A 19,900-nucleotide genomic window follows, 5' to 3' on the forward strand; every position below is an offset into this window, starting at 1 on the left:
GGAGAATAGCCTCCTACCCTTCATATGTATAGAAGAATCGATATGCTCCTTTCACATGTGTTGGCTCATCCCAGAAACAGGTGAGATCCTCAAAGGTTCGGGAAAAGCAGAAGACATCTTGAGCTGTTTTGGCCAGTAGAATAGCTTCTATAGAGAGAGAGGTTTTTTTTAAAAAGGGGAGGGTGGAGAAACGAAAAATGGATTGAGTTCTCAATAGTTTTTTAGTTGAAAAGAACAACAGCTATAACCCCCAAATATATCCAGGCTATTCTGGACTATGAGATGCAGAGAATAAGGACTGGCAAACGGGATTGTAGTAGTCAAGATTACAACATCCTTGACAAAATATTCTATTGGAAGCATGCTGCTATTTTTAAAGAGATCAAATAGCTTAAAATAGAAGTTGTGAACTGTGTCTGTGCATAATGCTAAGCCAATCTTTTAAAGCCATAAGATCTGGATCACAGATAAACACTAAGAGGGATTCACACATCCAATTAAACCTGTGCAAGCAAACCAAATTATGATTTAGCAGGATTTGTGAACACAATATTAGTTCAGGCCTATTTGCACAGGGGAAGGGAATGAGTTTCAGGAAGGGAAACATTACTCTTTCTCTTTGCCATTCCTCTGAGGCCTTCTGTATTTGTGTGAAGAGACGTGAAAATCCTTTTCCAAAGGGCTGCAATCAGTAAGACACGCAACATTAGGTATAATGGGCCAAATAGATTAATAGATTATAAGAGAGTATAGAGGTTCAGAGCACTTTCTATCTCCTCCAAGATTCTTACTTGAACATTCTCTTCCTGTTTCTTACAACAGTTTTCTCCAGAGAGGTCAAAGGGGCCGATCTACTTGTCAGCTCCTTGTTCTTAGCTGCAGTCGTCAGCTCTGTGAACTTTGATCTGCCACGTTCCTGAGGAAGTCCGACCTTTTTGGATTTTTCAAAGCAATTACTTTTTGCTTAATTTACAATCTCACATACAATTATGTACTTAAAATGTCCTGTGGTATCTGAAAATCACTGTTTTTTCAGTGTCCCATTTTCCTTACAAGCTGATTTGAACTCAGTCATTCTGGTTTGTTCATAAAGGGAATGAAAAAAATAGTAAATTGTATAGAAACATTCTAATCTGATAAAGAAAGTAATGCTGATCACTTCTCACGAGAATAGTTTCATGTATGTTTGTAGGGAAATGGAAAAGAAACGGTTGAAATCAAATGATGCAACCTTTGTTACATCAGGTTAGTCAGATGAAACTCTGATTAATGTAACTGAAAGCTTCAAGCATTTTTCCCTGTTAATGAATGCCAGGGTACTTGCAAAGGTTTAAAAAAGCCAACGTGGAAGCCATGGCCATGTGATCAAAGCCCCACCCCTTTTTGACATGTGTCACAACTCATGTAAAAAGGATGAGGTTTTGGACAGACTCAGTTACAGTAGCGATAAATGCAGAGTTGGAAGAGCAGACGGACCAGGTTAGGGACAGATCATCATGGAGAAAATCTATCTATGTGGTCGCTAAGAGTCAACAATGACTTGATGGCATGTAATCAGCATCATAATCACACACAAACAACCTGGTGTCAAGCGCAGCATCTTACCATTATGCTGTTGTGCTTTCTACTTTCAGCTACCTTTCCCTGCTTTCATATTAAGTGCCCAGAAAATGAACATCGTAATACTGGAACTAAGCTTAGACAGGATTGATAACTGTTTTACTCATCTTAGAGTTTGGTTATATTCTTTTAAAAGGAAAGAATATCAAGGTGGCATTCAATAATGTTGAAAAAGTTCAGAGCAGGTGGCAGCATCAGGAAAATACATCATCATCATCATCATCTGCACTTTCTGGCGATGGCAGTGAAATGGCATGTACTTAGCATCACTTTCTTTTTGTGGTTATACATCTGTGCTTTGTATTATTTTAATTTCTACTGACCACTTGCCCAGTTTTGTTTATTAATGCCAATAAACCTAAGTGTCATTGGTCTTAAGGTATTCTTGCTCTCTTTTTCAGGTAGAAATCCATACTGGATAAACAATTATGATGATGATCTGAGAGAACGTGAGATAAAGGAGCTGTTTATTAGGTTATCCCTCATGGCCTTTGTGGCAGGGGCATGGGAGAACCCTTTTTCACAAACAAAACATTCTAAAATAACCATGTGGTTTTGTGATAAGCATTTGCTGAGGGCTTGGGGACAAAAGCTTCCTGCTTTAGGGAGATAGAACTCTCAAGTAAGGGGGAAGGAAACAAGAGGATCAACTATATATTGCATGCAAATGTCCATAACAAAACCATACTATTTTGAAAATGGAAAAGCAGTCTTAGAAAGCAGAGAAGAGAGTTGTATGACTCCTTTCTCACTAGCAAGGCTGCCTGAAGACATTTTGCTACCTGAGCTGAAAGACAAGATGATCTCTCTCCTCCAACCCCCCTCCCCAATTTCAGCTACAGATTGGGAGTGTGATCTTATGTTGACGTTGATGATAAGTCAGCATTCTATTCTCCTAGTCTCTTTTATATCTGAGGACAGGTGACTAATTTAGGAAGATGATGGCAGGGAGAGAAAGCGGGGGGGGGAGCTAGGAATCTGGCACAGCCCCCCCCCCCACATCTTTTGCCAGAAGAAAGTACTTCATACATTGATGGGACTACATAAACAATAATAAATAGGAACATTTAATGGAAAATATAGCATTTTAATGTAGGATTAAAGATATAATATCTATTTTTAAAGCCCTTACTTGAGAAACCACAACATTTAGAGCATTCTAGCATAAGGGTGCCCATTTCTGACAAGTTTGCAACTTCTGGACTTCTGCAGAAAAATAAGGGATCATCATGGCATTTTAACAGCAGGGCTTGTTCCCACTCTAAGCTTTGATTAATATATTTCATTACCTATAACCACAAGTCACACATACTAAGCTGTACTCAGACTCTTTTACAAAATCTATATCTAGTTTGCGGACACAACAATAGATGTGAAAATCTTTCTTTTGTTAGCATTTTTTATAGGAGCAACTTGCAATTTTTTAAAATAAGGAACTGGATTTAAAGATAAAGATGGGACATGAAAGAAACATCTTTAGTTAATTGTTTCAGAGTAGACATGTGATATGGCAGTGCTATATTCCAAAGAGTATCCGCATTTGATTCTAATATCAAATAATCAAGATTATGATGGTAGACACATGTGTTTACATGTCCACTAATGCATCATGTTTCATATTCCAGGCACTCTAAAAACACTTAATGGGCTTTAATAGAAATATCAGCCATTAGTTCCAAGTTGCATTGTCCTGTCCCATATCTTTATCCTAACAAACACTCAGATTTTCCTCTGGACTAAAGAAAGAGAGCCTTGTGGTGTTAGTAAGGAGGGGCTCCTGAAGTTGATTTCTCTTGCTCAGTGTCCAACTCCTATGAAGCACTTTCCCTAAACTTGGGCCACAACTAGACAAATGTGTCAGTTCACTTAAATGCAGAAGGGAACAATTCAAGAGCCTGAACTGCTGCCTCAGTAGACATCAAGACATAACCTTTTCATGCTTACAGTATTCACTGGGATTTTGTTTCCTTTCTGGGCACCTGCTTTGGGCCCTTTTCCTTCCAGCATCACCTCTTTTGCATGTTATTGTAGTCATTCAAAAACTATGTTATTAATATAATGGCATCACAGTGATAAATGGGCCATTAGATTTGTCTACCAATGAAAGCAGCAAATTCAGGGAGATAGCCAGTGCTTCCTGTGTTGCATCACTATCACTCAGAATGGAAGGAGGACATGTTGATGAGGTCATAAAATTGTGAAAAGTCAGAGTGTGCCTAAGTTCTGTTTACAACTGACAGACTGGCTTTCCAGAAAGATCCTCCCAAATAGATTCCCTAGTTTTGTTTGTAACACCCATTTCTCTAGGGAGTCTCTTTCTACTGGTAAGTTCTTCTTTATGCAGAAAGAACATCTCACTATGCAAGTGCTTAATGTTATAGAGTGCAAATGGAATTACCCATTTGATAAAGGACATGAAAACAATTAGGACATATACCCTCAGAATGCAAGGTTGAGGAAAAACCATTTCAGCTGATTTTATAAAGTTAGGAAAAATGGAAGAGTTCACCTCTCAGTTGGTAAACTATAATGTTATATTTCTGGATTGTACTTGAGTTTTTAAAATTTATGTCTTACTAGTCTTGGACCATACTAAAGATACTACTACCATACCTATTTAAATTGTACGCTTTGTTTGTTTAAGATGGACAATATTCTCAATCATAATCATCTAATTATTTTTAAGTTTGCAATCCAGAACATTTTCTTTAAAAAACCCTATATTTTTTTGCTATTTTTCTGGGAACATTGAAAACTTCCTTCTTGGGCTGCAGTAATGGATTGCTTACCTTGAAATTTAGATCTATCCTGAACTATTCCTTGGGCTTAACTGAAGAAAAGGCAGCTAGGGAAAAGACTTTGAATGAGGGGAACATGAAGGGGCAGTAATCCTTTCTTAAAATATTATGCAGGTTTTCAAATATTCCAGAATTATTCTTCAGATAAATTAGTATAGGCAAATCAGGTGGTACTGAGTTTTGTGACGGTATCTTGTTGAACTTAGAACTGTCCACAAAGGAGTTGGGATGACGAAACAATGTTTCTGAAAATGTTACTTAGATCTGTTTCCAGACTTAGTGAAAGGTAGAGGTTCCTTGATGAGTGGGAAAAATGAGAGAGAACTTAAGACAGTCATCAACCAGCTTAATAAAGAATTCTGGAGAGTTAGAAAACTTGCTTTCTCAGTCTAAAATTACTTTGTTTCATCATGGAGTTCTTGATCATAACCATTACTATCAGTAGCACATTTACTAATATCAGGTGTCCTGAGGAATTTCTAATAATGGCATAGCAAGGAGAAATACATGAAAAGTAGCTTCTTTCATCATGTATGACATGTTCAGCAAGCATGAGAAGTCATATTACTAGACATTTGTGTGCCCCACCAGAATTATGTCCAGGAATTAGCAATGTCAAATAAACCGACTAAGATGCTTCTGGACATCTTTACTTCATCCAGTTCCCCCCTTCCCAGATACTGCAGCCCAATGGTTATTCACCCACCTGGCTATACTATATTCGTATTTAGATTTGCAGAACCCCAGAAAAAGCAGCAAAAATCATGCGCTCCTCCCAAACAAAGGAAAGTGTAACAATGTTTACTCTTACCTTCATCTGTGACAAGGGCAAAGTGGAGTGTACGTAAAATGGTGAGCAGGAGCATTGCAAGGAAAGGTAGTGGTGTCATTGAGCACAAATGGACTGCCATTCTAACAGATGATGCAACCGTCACCGTTTTAGGCATCTAAACTGCTGCTGCTGAGTATGATCACATAACCTGATTATAGGTTATGGACATCTGAATGCCTAGGAGGCCTGGAGACTTGCTGAGCATGGTGGGAGCAGTAACTGCTCAATTTGATGTTCTGGTTAAGAAGGCTGAGCTCCAAAACTCTGAGTCTCTGCTGTTGGACCTCTGTAGTGGAAATTTATCTGCAGAGTGTCAGCCCAGCTGCTTAGAGGAAACTTTGGTAAAAGCCTTCTCCAGTTCCAGTCCTCTGCCACTTCCCCAGCCCCAAACCACCATGCTATGGTCTGCAAGAGGGGAAGCCCTGCCTAGAGGCTGTTGCTATCAGATAGGGTGAATGTCCTGCCCTTGTGGTGGTGCCTTGAAGGATAGATCCTTAGACAGGAAATAAACATCCTCTGACCCTGCATGGGATAGCATGAGGGGCAGGCAAGCGTTGGCAGTGCTCTTGAAATAGAAACAATCCATATTGGCTAGCAACCCTTATTAGTGAAGGGGGGCACTCTCTCCCCACTACCTAATACACTGTTCAGAATATTTAATATTTAAGCAATGTGATAGAATCATATGGACAAGCAAGATCCTGGGTTTCTGGAAAATGAAGAGAAAAGGGTTGACTGGCATTGACTGCCTCAGGAACATCTGAAGATGAGACACCAGTCAAGTCTATCCTGCTGTGCTACTTATTAATGCACGCTAGTGGTTTTATTACTTTGTTTTTTATTGTTGCTTTCATGTTTTAAGGAATGACGTAATCTGCCACCATCATCATCATCGTCGTCATCATCGTCGTCATCGTCATCATCATCGTCATCATCATCATCATCATCATCATCATCACAGCAATGGAAAAGTGATGGGGGGAACCATCCACCAGAACAGATATCCCAAGACCTGAATGCAAAGACTACTTTAGAGACTTCTGGGGGAAAGGGTCACAATAGAGGTGATGTTTGCTCTTCCTATGTTTTTCTGTGCAAAAAACACAGAGAGACTCAAGGCATATTATTATTTAACACAGAATAGCAGCCGAACTCCACCTTAATTTATTATGTGTTTGGTTGATATTTTGTCTTTCCTTCAGAAACTCAAGGTGGCATGGGTAGTATTCCCTCCCCCAATTTTATTCCATAGCAACAACCCTGTGAGGTAGGTTGGACTAAGATAAAAGGGCCCACAGTTACCCAGGGAGCTTCTACAGACAAGAGTCTTCCCAGTCCTAGTGTAACACCTTAACCATTACACACTGACTCTGAAAGAGCACAGCAGGGATGGACAATCTTTAGTTGTCTGGGAGTCAATGTTTTAGATAGAATGAGGGCCTCAGTGGGCATGGATGGTCATGTCACACATGTGCCCAAGGCCAGGATTTTCTATTTTTATCTGGATTTCAGGGTTTTAATTTTAACAGTGTTGAGTCCGTTTTAGGCCTTTATGCTATTGTTTTTAATATTGCCCATCTTCAGATGGCAGGATCCACATCACTAGTTTTCAACAATTTTAATTGCAGGAGACTTTGAAAGCCATAAAAATGATTCAGGAAATCATGTCTATATGTAATAGTCAAGGCCAGCCAAATCTGGGCCTCCAAGGTAGAGAATTCAACAAACCTGTTATCACATATTAAAAGAAAATTATAAACTAATAAATATCAGTTAATGTTTCACATGCAAATGATTTATGGAGCTCCAAATATGTGTGTGTGTGTTTGAGCACAGAAGCAGGAGATGGCATTTAATAGGGCTGTGTTAAACATTCAAAAGGTATATTTCATCAGTAACAGGTAGTCCTTGCTTAACAACCACAATTGGGACCAGAATTTAGGTCACTAAGTGATGCTGTTGTTAAGCAAATCATCATGTGTCTGGACCAGATTTTACGACCATTTTTGCAGTGGTCATTATGCGAATCACTGTGGTCATTAAATGAATCATGTGATCGTTAAACAAATCACATGGTTGTTAAGTGAATCACATGGTTCCCCATTGATTTTGCTTGCTGGAAGCTGGCTGGGAAGGTCGCAAACGGCAATCACGTGACCATGGGGGCGCTGTGATGATTGTAACTTCGGGCACTGGTCGTAAGTCATTTTTTTAGCATCGCTGTAACTCTGAATAGTCACTAAACAAACAGTTGTTAAGTGAGGACTATCTGTACAATAGTATATTCAACCTTGATAGATTAAAATAGCCCCATCCTTCGGATAAATATTTTCTTAGCTTGCCGGAGGAGCGTGGGAGCTACAAGAGGATGAGACTGGCACCTCCCTGAGGAATTCACACTGTTGTGATTGGCTGACTTGGGAAATGGGGTTTCAGTCTGGGAAGATTCTTGCTAGAGGTTGTAGCTAATAAACATAGCTGAACTGAATTTGCATTGTCTCTTGGAGTTCCTTGGGCTAGGCCTGACAGGAGACAACCTTTGAAACAGCAGTATGAACTTTCTAAAGGACATGGTTATTTTAGCGCTTTGAAGAGGAATGCTTCTCTCACACTAAGTACATGTTTTACAAAGCACTGTTTCAAACGCTTTACATAGTCCTAGGGCTTAGCCTTATTCCGAGCTCCGAGATGCAACTGCTGTTTTTTTCCTGCAGTTTCCCTTCCCCATGACTCCTGACCTCCTTTCTTAATTGTATTTAAATCATGAGTAAACATAAAAATGTACCCTCAAGAAGCCAAGTGAACCTTTGTGGCACTTTTCTGCCATATACATGAGAGAAAAAACAGTGGCAGAGTTTGTACTGCATGCTAATTGAAACATGATGTACTTTCCAGCATTTCATTATGGAAAATTAATTCCCTGTTAAACAGAATTTCAGTCTGCAACAAAGATTGCAGACTGGCTCTGTTGGTGCAGTTTTCATTGGTTCAGCACATCCTCGTTGGATGCCCAAGAGCAAAAAGTGTTGGAGACAGACATGTAAAATAAACCTATGCATTTCCCTGGGCAGAAATTGCTTAACGAAGAAGATGCAATCTTCATTCTTAATTTGAAAAAAAATAACCACGCAGATACAGCTGGCCTCAGATTTTCTCACACAAGAAGAATAATTACCTGACATGGTATGGCTCTGCTTCCTTCATATGTTGAACGCAAATAAATAGTAGAACTTAGGGGTGATTTGCAGGAGATCAAAGTTCAAATTATTGCCAGTTACATGGACTACACTTAGGGATGCCATGTGACCATTTCTCTAGAATACAGTTCTCTCTTTGAAGGAATAGAGTGAGTGAGGGACTATATATTCAAAGAGCCTTTCCAGATGAATGTTTTGCCTCAGCACTAGGATGGTCCATGCCCTACCAATCTCACAACAATGTAGTCACGTGAGACTCATACCATCATTTTGTGCCCAGTGCTATTTTACCTCTGCTTGAAGATTTTTTTTAAAAATAGAAAGTGGTATATAAATATTTTAAATATATAAAATACATCAGAAACTTTAACCCATCCTGGGGGGCGGAGCTGGCGTCGCGGCGGTACGGCGGGCGATCCTGGGCTCCCAGGATCGCAGCCGATATCTCCCCCCCCGGACGGTCCCGATGGACCTAAGCCGTCCCGTAGAGATGGCGATTGCAAAGGGCGCGTCCCGCGGATCTCAGGGACGCCGCAAGCCCCAGATTGATCCCGGGAGAAGCTCTTGAAGCCGGCGGAGGAGAGGCAGCCAAAAATGGCTGCGAAAGCCGGGACAGCTCCAAAGGAAGAAGAAAGAGAGGGGTGTCAACCGGGTGAGATGGACCTTTACTATTCAACTATTCTTAGAGAACACCTTAAGTAACTTAAAGAGATTGTTAAAAGTGAAGAAAAATGGATCAAGCGGCGAGATTGAGCCTTATAAAAAAAAAAAGGGAAAAAATATTTTTTTTTAACTTTCCCTTTTTAGTGGAATTGGCAAGATGTTTTTTCTTGTAAAAAAATATATATTTTTAATTGGACTGGCTTTTTCTTTTTAATACTCAATAATTCTTTATTTTAAGCCTCTTTTTTGACTAAGATTTCTTTATTGTTATAAGAAATTTACATTTTTTGATTTTGAAATGGGGAAAGTGGAGTTAAGAGAAAGTAAATGAAAGAAAGTTGCACTGCCATCTAGAGGCTCGATATAGTGCCTTTTTTCTTCCATTGTGATGCATGCTCAAGGACCCTGGGCTTTCTAAAAAGATAGTGGGATGTGCATGTTTATACAGGTGCCACCCGAATAACTATAACAAGAAAGTGGAGTTGAAAGCAACTTTGAAAATATCAAGATGGAAAGTTTGAGTTAGTCACAAGAGCCTTGATTAGTGGCAGTAGCTCTTCTTTCTGCTAGAAGCTCTGCTTTGCTCTCTATTCCCCCCTCCAGTTGGATTTTTAAAGAGATCCAGCCTTTCCTCTCCTCTTCTTTTTTTTTTTTTTTTTTGCTTTTTGTTCTCTTTCTCTTGGCAAGAACAAAGATAAAGAATCCTTTGACTCAATGAAGGTTTATACAAGATAATAGACTATACGAGAAACACAATGCAGAAAAAGATTTTTAAACTATCGAGGATGATTATAAAAAACTGGAAGAAGAGCTGCAGAAATTCCTGCAAAAAAAAGAAAAAAAAAGATATTAAAGCTAAAATGGACTTAATTAAACATAAAACAGGATCAATGGAAAAGGAAGAAATAGCACAAGAAATCAGAGACATTAAACAGAATTATTCTGAGGCTCATAAATTAAGAATTAAAAGGGTTTATCAACTGATAAATGAAGAGGGACAGACTTGTTCTTGGTACTGAGGGTGAGAAAAAGATTATACAAGATTATAATGGAAAATCGTACTAAGAGAATGTATAAAAAGAAGAAGTAAAACAATATTGAAAGAAACTACTTCAGATGCTTAAAGAAAAAATGAGGGGAATACAACAATGATGGAACTGACAGAAGCTTCAAAAAGCAGAATGTCTGAAAGGACATTTATTATTGCTTTCTCTTATCCAATAATATAGAAAAAGGAATAAACAGCTAGATGTTTTGGGATATTGAATGAAAAGGGTGAACTTAAAATTATGCAAGCGCTGGAATAAAGTATAAAACTGAGATATATAGTTAAAAATTGTATTTGATCATAAATGTTTTAAGAGATTAGACTAAAATTTATACATGGTTGCATATAGTAACATATAGATTTTAGACTAGAGACATTTTTGTTGAAACATGTAGTGAAGAATTAAGTATGTTTTGATAGTGGTTAGAACTGTAACTTTTAAGAATTGGAAGAATGAAAAAGTACCTATGCAGGAGGAAGTTATTGAAAATTATGGAATGTGCAGAGATGAGTTAAATTGAGATTTGAAATTAGAATAAGAAGATAAGTAATTTTATATGACACGGGATTTGTTTTATTAATGATTGGATGAGAAAATATAGTAATGTAATGGATTAGGAAATTTTATAATAGAAATTTGATATCAATTATTATATATATACACATATAATCGATAGATGAAAATGTACTACTAATCCTATTGAAAGTTAAAATTTCTTGTAATAAATGATTCTATAGACTAGCTATGAATGATTAATAATTGTTAATTGATGAGTACACAAGTATATTTTGAATAGATATGAGAATTTAAGATTATGAAAGGGGCACCAACGAGTTGGTAACTGGTTGACACACGGTATAAAATGGAAGATGGTTTTTTTTATGCTTTTCTATGTTCTTGTTTGTTTATGTATGTTTTGTGTTTGTTGTAAAAAATAAAAAAATTTATTAAAAAAAAAAGAAACTTTAACCCATCCTGTTTGCAAAGTCACCCCAATATCAGGATATTTCTGGCCACTTATGCTATGATGTTTCCCTCAAAGAGTGTCTTCACACTAATCCTTGCCCCTCAAAGTTTCTCAATGTCAAGTTCATATTACAGAATTTCTGTCTGGAAGAAAGTATTGCTGCCTAGCCATTCTTTCAATCAACAAGTTATTTAACTTCCAATGGCTTCTTGCATTATGTTCACAGAAGACAAATAAGTAGATTGAGGGGGTGAGATGGAATAACTAAGAAGGTTTTTAATTTTCTTTCTGTGGAAGGGGTAAATGAATGTTATAGATTTGAGTTCTGTGTATACTTAGATGCTCCAGGTGAGAGAGTCCAGAGAAGGTGTAGTGAAGATTGCCATTGATTGGCCTGCTGGAGAGCACTAACAAGAATTACGTAGTCAATCTCTTCGGTAAACATCCTGGCGTTCCTGCATTCATTCCTCCACAGACATTACTGTGAAATGTAAAAGTACAGATATCCAAAACGATTTCAAGTGCTTTTAACCCTATTTTTACACGTGTGGTAATAAATGAGCTGGTCATCTAGAAATGAACTAAATTCTATTTAGAGGTAAGTATCAAAAGGGACAGCAGGAAAGTAATTTGAAGTTGTCAATTAGTAATTAGCACTTAGCCAAAGTAACTGGATAGAGTTTTTCCTTATGGATAAAATTATATTGTATTTCTATTTAGAGTATGGATTGATTGATTGATTATGTGCCATTAAGTCAATGTTGACTCTTAGCAACCACATAGATTTTCTCCATAATGATCTGTCCCTAACCTGGTCTTTCAGTCTTCCAGTGGTGTACCCATCACCACTGTAACTGAGTCCATCCACCTTGCTGCTGGTTGTTCTCTTCTCTTTCTTTCCACCTTTCCCATAGGTCTTTGCATAATGTGTCCGAAGTAGGATAATTTGAGTGTTTCAATTATTTCTAAATGTACACCTATAGGAAAAATAGAATTTCAAACTGAATACATTAACACCCTGTTTGGTTCTCCTTTTCGATGAGGGATTTTCTTCTTGTTGGTCATTATAAGTGATGTAAGGCCGCTGTACCATCAGTTACACAATGGAGATACAGAGAATTATGGAGATTCTGAATCCTACAGGAGGGAAACCTGTATGTGGTTTATGTGGTTTATAGGCCTGACAAACTTTTGCGGCTATATGTACACACACTACTACTAGGGGTAGCAATTATATTTATAGTTGTGCTTATCTTTTCATACCAGGGAGTTATTTTTACTGGTAATTTGGATCCATGTTGCCACCAATGGCCAAAATGGAGCCAGCCTAAGGGTTTGGGTGTCTTCAGCCTTTCTTCACTTGCACCTAATGATAGCACAAATATGCTCCAGCAACATATTAATTGTGGGTATCACCATGACATTGCCTTCAGCTCATCCCCAGCTGGTGCATATGACAGGATCTTTGGCCTTCCCATTTTCATACCTCACAGTTCTTTATCCAAAGTATCCCTTTTCATTTCAGCTCATTTTTGCCCAATTTTGTTCCTTTCTGTCTCATTAATGATTTATATTAAATCACTCTCTTCCTAGAACAGTGGCAGGAACCTATGGCCACGATGGCTGAAGCCACTGAAGGATTTTATAATCAGTGAGAATTGCCTAAGCAAAGGCAAACTATAGGCAAATCTATGCAGGTTATTATGTGATTATTTCAAGACCATTTTTGTCATCAACGAAATCAAAGTAAACTGATGTATTAAAAGTGATAATGCTGTATTGCCAAGTTACCTGCATGCCTAGAGAAAATAAAAGTAATTGTTTTCTCAAATAGCTGTTGCTGAAGAACACAAGAGGCTTGTTCTTCAGAAGGGATTGAACCCATCTTTCTAGGAGCACTATTGGCATGTCATAGCATCAGACTGATTCTTCACATATCCATGCAGAAACCCATCACATTGTCTGAGTTAACTCTGTGCTAAGCTGTGCTAATGAGCTGGGAATAGAAGATAGGTCAAATCTCATAGGGCACAGGGCTCATAAGAGAAGTGGGGGCAGCAGATGCAGAATTAGCAAAGAGGTCAAGTTAAAAGGCCATCAGAGGGGACTCTGGGAAGCAGAAGTTTGGAAATAGAAGTGATAGTTAGCATCAAAGGATTACCTACCCGAAAAAAAATCCAGCAGATAACATGATGCAAATCTGATTTATGCAGGGATGCTAGCCAGTAAAACTTAAAATTTTAGATAGAAATAGTTCTAATGTTTAGAAACAAAAAAAGGTGTATTCTAGGTGCACACATATCTTAAATTTGTACCATCAGTTGCTAAAAGATTCATGTTTAAAATTTTGTAGGTTTGAGCTTGAAGATAGAGAAAAAAATGCTCATTTTGTACTTCTGCATCAGGATGAGTCAGGCTATCAGTTGGGAAGGGAAAACAGCTGCGCAAGAAACAGGGAGGTTAAAAGGGAGAGGCAAAACTGCTTGACTGTTCTGATGAAGCTTGGCTAGAATACTATCTTTTAAATGAATAATAAAGTGGAAAAACTGGAACACTGAGGCATCTTTCAATCAGATGCAGTTGATGACAACTATGATGTCTCATTTCGAGAAGTGTCTTGAGAAATTCTATGACTAAGGAGTAAATTCTATGTCTAAGGAGTAAATCACAAAGAATTTCTCTTCAGGAGAAACCTAAGGGAGTTCTAGCTTGTGTCCTATCCTAGATGTAGTTCAGACAGAAAGCTTAAGCTGGGATAGCTGGGAACAGCTGCAGTGGTAGGAATCATTTCAATAAGTCAGTAACCAGATATCAAATGAATAAATTCAGTCAATATACAAAAACATAGTCCATTAGTTCAAAGACAACTGCATTCAGGAGCTGAGTAGTGGGCTACTTATACTAGTATTGCTAGACAGATATCAAAACTATTTCAGTATTGACCTACTGCCAAGGCAGTGATTTCAGAATGTTTATCCTCAGACTCAGCTGCTGTTTATCTAGAGGTGAAAAGGTTTGTTCAGGACCAATAACTGGCTTTTCTGTGGAAAAGTGTACATGAGTGTTTCTATGCCTCTTTGCTTGCTGGCTCTAGCAGTTGACTCGTGCACTTGCAGAGACTTGGCAGAGCCTCCATGTCTGGGTTGGAGTCAGCTAATGGATCTCTGGACATAGCAGATGACAACTCTGGCATAGTCTCCAAGTAGATCCCTGATCTAAATTTTCTTGAAGCTCTGTTTGGTCCTCATGAGGATTCCATGAGAGAGTCATGACAGGTTAAATTAGTGTTTTTGAAACTTGGCAACTTTAAGATGTGCAAACTTCAACTCCCAGAATTCCCCAGCCAGCATGTTGGCTGGGGAATTCTGGGAGTTGATGTCTACACATCTTAAAATTGCCAAGTTTCAAAAACACTGGGTTAAATGAAGCTCTGAGATCCAAGGAGTTATTAGATTTTTTAGAGAAATATTTTGCCTTAGACCATCTCTATGGAGAAGGAATTCACGTAACAAACAATAGTGAGTAATCAGATAATAATTATCTTGAATGATTCTATAAAATATATCTGTATCTAATAAAAAAAAACCCCAAAAACCTCAGTTTTGCCAGGGAGCGATACCTGGTTCTAATTGGGGCTGTGATACAAACGAACATTGGTAGGCAGAGCCAAGGGGTGGGAAATAAGCCAGTGCAAGTAAATCTAATTATTTCTCCTAATCCTGTCCTGAAATAGCCTAAGGAAGCTTATAATTAACTAATAAAAAATAGTTTGCTAATAGTGGTTCGGAGGGGTTGAGTGCTGTGACTCAGGGTTTAGTTGTGTTAGGATAGGTGTGTTTCATTTATCATCCCTTAGAAGCAGCTACACCACTTGACATTTGACATATAATTTGTCCAGAGTTTGAAACAAAATTTGTTAGGAAAAACTCATTTATGAAAAAGATGTTTGAAACTATTTGTGTATTGAACAAAACAGAAGTTTGGTAAGGACGAAGAGATCCACACAGCAATGCCCGAAGTGTACTTTTGAATCCACAGGAGCTACTTGTTCTGGGGCAAGCAACATTAAGGTCCAGAATGCAGAGTGGGAAGGGGGAACCAGCAAATGAACCTACATTTCTGCAAAAATACAACAGTGGGGAAAAACTGATGAACGTGTATACATTGATTTTCCTTTTTTCTTCTGTTGTCTCTTTCCTATTCTGCATCTTAAAATATTTAATTTAAACATATCCTAGGAAGAAAGCCAGAAGTAGGCCAACTCCCTATACCATGCCATAATAGAGGAGTGCTAAAACCTAGTTTAACCCACACAGTTGCCCCACCTGCTCTGCATAATTTAAATGTACGTCAATTTCATTTGCTAAATAGCTGTTGCTTTCTTAGTCAGCTTTAACGGCTAATTGGTATAACTACAATGGAGTAAAAGGGAGTGTTTTGTACATCCTACTCTTTCCTGCCTTATCGGCTATTCTGGGCACTTATAAATGTAATGGAAAAAGGGACACTAGGGGCACCTTTCAGTAAACATTGTACAATGGTAACAATGCTTACTGTATACCATAGTAATGAACAGACAGGCTACTTACTGAAATAGGGATCCGGAGATTTCTGGATTATCACTACTACCTCCTGTCTTTATTATAAAGTCACCTCTGCTGACAAACAGTCTTATCCTACAATAAACATCTGAAAGTATGATAATCCCCCTTAAAATACTGGAAGCCCTTCCCTCTGCAAATCCAATTCAGTCTTCTCTACCCTGGTGTCCTAAAATTTGTTTAAAATCTAGATGAGCTAACAAATGCCTCTGTATTTTCCTGGAAAACTATTTTCCAAAGTTCTAATGATTCCAGGGAGCAGAGGCAAGGCACAGCAGCTTGGAAGGAATTAATGTTGTACAGTCAGCTCTGTTTCTAAGCAGGTGGGTGTATAAAACTTCACAGATAAAATTTTCTGGAATTCTTTACCATACTTTCCTTATTGTTCACTTAATCTGATCTAATAATCTCCACCAACCACCCCTTCCTCCAAATCCTGCTGGAATTCATAGTTTTCCTCACTAGAAAGCTATCAGTCCCTTTTGAAGGAGAGAGGACTGATAGTCAACTCTTAGAAGTATTATGTGTCTTGGTTTGGTTAATATGGTTGAAGGAGAGTCCTGTGTAATGCCCTAACTTTCTGGGAACTTTATGAGTTAGTGGCTTAGACTGAGAAGAGGAAGTGACAGATTTTTTGCCTTTCCTCCCTTCCTTCCCATGCTTCATAGAAGGGAATGAGGATGGGACTTCCCTCCTTCTTCTAGTCCACACTTCAAAGATGCCAGGCACTTGCTCCAGTCTCTTCACTAGCTACTTAGTATATCTAGTGGCATATCTAAGTACTAGAATTTCAAATGTTGGGCTCAGTGTCATATGGTCTTATCTCAGGAATTGTTCAGGTCATCATGTAATGAGGAAAGAGGTATAGAAAGTAAGGAAGATGACCTTGATGGAGATATGCAGGAAATATTACCTAGGCAAAAAGGGCTGAAACGTTTTTTAAGTCCAGAACAATGAGATAACATTCAGAAGCGGCTCAGGCAGATGCTTCTCTAATTCACTGAACCATAAGGAGGAGGAGGAGGAGGAGGAGGAGGAGGAGGAGGAGGAGGGGCAGCACCATCAGACTCACAAGATTCCATTATTATAGTCAGTCTCAGTAAAAGTGGTTTTAGCTTTCCTGTGGAGTTGCTTTCCTGGTCCGGTCTACCTAGTGGGGCTGACAAAGTTGATCGTTATGGATAGACGTTATTCCTTGGAGAATTGGATTCTGGAAAGAATTGCCCTGTTTGCCAGCTGCCCCACCTTTTCAGTAATGCTATCCAAGGAATTTGGCAGTAATGTGGGGCTGTCCTTTCTTGTGTGGTGTGCATTGTAGCCACAGTGTCCTTGACTGGTTCCCAATCTTCTTAGCCTTTTTTTCTTCAGTATGGTGGAACACTTTGGATATGTTCTCCCTTGGAGTGAGGTGCCTCTCTCTTATACAGAAAATACCTATAATGTTTGATTTTCAAAAGCCCCACATACTGGAACAATCCATTCAAGGGTAGTCTCCTCCAATGTAGGGAAAGTTGACATGTTAGGTTCCTGCAGGATCTTCTAAACTAACAGCATCCAACTGTACACTGTGCCCAGCACAGTCTGTATAATAAATTGCTGACAACACCATGAGGCAAATGTACAAGAAAGTCCCAATCATCTGGGCTCTATTTGTAGCTAGAGATGAAGGAGTTAGGTCCCTCATGCCTCCTCAGCCGTAGCATCAATTCCTGCGTAAGTGAAGTTCTCAAATAATGCCATGTTCACATATGCCTGACAAAGGAGAAACAGAATCATGTTGAAGGCTACTCAGCAGGGAGATTTCTTCTCATCCTTTGTTTTAAATTACATTTTCCTCCTAGTTTTAATTACAGACTAAATGATAAGAGTAACTCATGATCTAACCTTACACTGAGATAGTGCTCAGAGTAAGCTCCACACCATGCTTGATATACATCCCACTGCTTTGTATCTCTAAGGACTACCTGTATCCCACTATTCTAAAATAAATTGAGAGATACAATTGACAATGTGTCCTTTTCAGCTGAAGGCCATGATAACAGTGCCTTGATTATTCTATTGGTGACATTGGGCAGTGGTATCGGATTATAAATACTCCAGAGCTCACAATAATTGTTTAGATCACAGCAGGAATATCTCCTGATATCAATACCTTCCTAGCTTCTAGCATGCGAATGAGCTGCACTGAGATCTGAGCAAATGGTGGACGTTCATATGGCCGGTCCCGCCAGCATTGACGCATTAATTCATACCTGTAGGAGGAAGGGACAAGTTAAAAACAACAACAACAATGACAAAACGTGAGGGAAGAGGAACTGCCAGGATGGTCTACCCTGAACGGCTAGTCTGTTTCATCTCTCTTAAGCATTTCCAGCAGAATGAAACAACGAGAAAGCCAAGTCCTAGTTTACCAGTTCCCATCAATGGAATGTGATTGAATATACAATGTACAGAATGTAGGGGATGAAATATTCAGAAAGTGAATGTTTGAATAGGGCCTCCACTTACACTTCATCATCACAATTGAGAGGCTTCTCCATGCGGTATCCTTGCGGCAGCTTTTCATAAAGCTCAGCACACGTCATGCCACAATATGGTGTCCCTCCTAGCAAGAGGAAAGCCAGATCAGACAGGACACCATATGTACCCATTTTGGGATATAAAGCATATGTATAGCAGCCTTCTACTACCAGGACAAAGCCTTGAATGCTGCCATCTCTTCCAGAACTGTCCATTTCTATATTAGTACCATATTATCTTTTGTCTCCACCCAGTGAAAAGTCTAGCATACTTGGAAATATCAAGGCAGCAAGAATGAGGTGGGGTGCTAACTTATGTAAAACTTTTCTTATCCCTCAAAATAATCCTCAGAATGTCCACACTTTGTGCTTTCCCCCAAAGTAAATGTTTTAATCTGATTATTTCACCTCCCTGAGACAATGTGAAAGAAGTTCTCATGCCACAGAGAGAAGTCTGAGGAAGTGGAACAAATGAGAAGAACAAGCCGTACAAAGCAGTGTGGGGCCCAAATAGGGTGCAGACAATCGAAGGACAGTTGAGGGAACAGAGTCCAGCCTGTTCCCACTAGATAGGAACTTACCCAGGCTCACAATTTCCCACAAAAGGACCCCAAAGGACCACCTGCAACAGAAAGATAAGTTAGGATGTGGGCTGTGGTCCTTTAGTACATTTAGCCTAGTTATAGAATGTGTTGATTTTTTGAAGATTATTTTTGTTCTGGCCTCTTACATAACAGAGAAAGGAAAAGAAAACATTAAAAAGTCAGTATCTTCTGTTTACTAATTGTAAGTCATTTTACATGTCTTTCAATATCTAAAAACTTGCTGGATGTCAGCTCCTATCATTTCTAGCTAGCATGGACAACCTACCTAGAGGACAGCAAGTTGGAAATGGCTGAATCAAACATTGCCCCCAACGTACCTTTCTTATCATGTCAGCCAAGAAAAGGATCAAAAGACTTGGTGGAAGACTGAGAATTGCCTACCATTTGAAATCTGAGGTGAACCCTGTCCCCAAAGGATAAGTCACTCACACATCACTCTTGGTTGTATATACGCTGTAATTCAAGGATTCAATGGCCATCCAACGAACTGGTAAACGTCCCTGCAGAAACATTTTTGAAGAATCAGAAATTCACAAGGGAAGGATGGGCAACAAAGAAAAAGAGATGGAGCAGTGTTCTCTTCAAAATAGAAAAGAACCCTAAGCAGTGTGGGAGAATGTTTCCCGAGGAATATTCTACTTATTCTAACTCCACTTTGCTGTGATTCTCTACCAAGCTCACCATTGTCTTCTTTACATAAACTTCCTCTCCTCGGGACAAACCAAAATCAGCAATCTTGGAGGTCAAGTTTTCACCCACCAGTATGTTCCTGGCAGCCAGGTCTCGGTGGATAAACTAGGGAAGAGACAACAATAATAAGCAATATAGCTAGTGGCAGAGAACGTGGGCACTCTGTTTTACAGGCGATAGCAATAGTCACATATTCTACTGTGAATGGACTGGAATTCCTTGGTGCATCTCAAACCTAACACTTCACATGGAGTTCTTTGAAAATGCAAGACCATCTGTGATTCAAAATTCTACCTCATTCAGTCCTAATTCATAGTAGGACAATTTCCAGTTGCCTCTAGCTCTTAATAATTCTCAAT

At 38.8% G+C, this 19,900-nt stretch overlaps 2 protein-coding genes across 6 annotated transcripts in view; both read right to left on the minus strand.

The window, feature by feature from the left end:
* The window catches only part of MPL (MPL proto-oncogene, thrombopoietin receptor), a 28,818-nt gene extending 20,370 nt beyond the window's left edge, over positions 1 to 8,448 (minus strand). Inside the window, exons 1-3 of one of the 2 annotated variants that reach the window (XM_088153508.1) lie at positions 8,426 to 8,448; positions 5,230 to 6,262; positions 18 to 147 (exon numbers count right to left, since the gene is read on the minus strand). In XM_088153508.1, the coding sequence (XP_088009634.1) occupies positions 18 to 147; positions 5,230 to 5,365 (266 nt within the window). In that variant the 5' untranslated portion in view covers positions 5,366 to 6,262; positions 8,426 to 8,448. Of the gene's footprint in view, positions 1 to 17; positions 148 to 5,229; positions 6,269 to 8,425 lie in introns of those variants that run through there. The other variant, XM_088153507.1, reaches the window with a different exon arrangement.
* A 6,623-nt stretch (positions 8,449 to 15,071) lies between these two features.
* Positions 15,072 to 19,900, minus strand: part of TIE1 (tyrosine kinase with immunoglobulin like and EGF like domains 1) — a 40,492-nt gene continuing 35,663 nt past the window's right edge. For all 4 annotated transcript variants that reach the window (XM_088153506.1, XM_025172258.2, XM_007436777.4 and 1 more), the window contains 6 exons: positions 19,533 to 19,646; positions 19,281 to 19,351; positions 18,828 to 18,868; positions 18,236 to 18,332; positions 17,880 to 17,979; positions 15,072 to 17,479 (listed from right to left, as the gene is read on the minus strand). In XM_088153506.1, the coding sequence (XP_088009632.1) occupies positions 17,408 to 17,479; positions 17,880 to 17,979; positions 18,236 to 18,332; positions 18,828 to 18,868; positions 19,281 to 19,351; positions 19,533 to 19,646 (495 nt within the window). In that variant the 3' untranslated portion in view covers positions 15,072 to 17,407. The remainder of the gene's footprint in view (positions 17,480 to 17,879; positions 17,980 to 18,235; positions 18,333 to 18,827; positions 18,869 to 19,280; positions 19,352 to 19,532; positions 19,647 to 19,900) is intronic.

Source organism: Python bivittatus, unplaced genomic scaffold (assembly GCF_059951505.1).
Source record: "Python bivittatus isolate LINGU-HERP-01145 unplaced genomic scaffold, Pbiv_v1 ctg000700_np1212, whole genome shotgun sequence".
NCBI classification, from domain to species: domain Eukaryota; kingdom Metazoa; phylum Chordata; class Lepidosauria; order Squamata; family Pythonidae; genus Python; species Python bivittatus.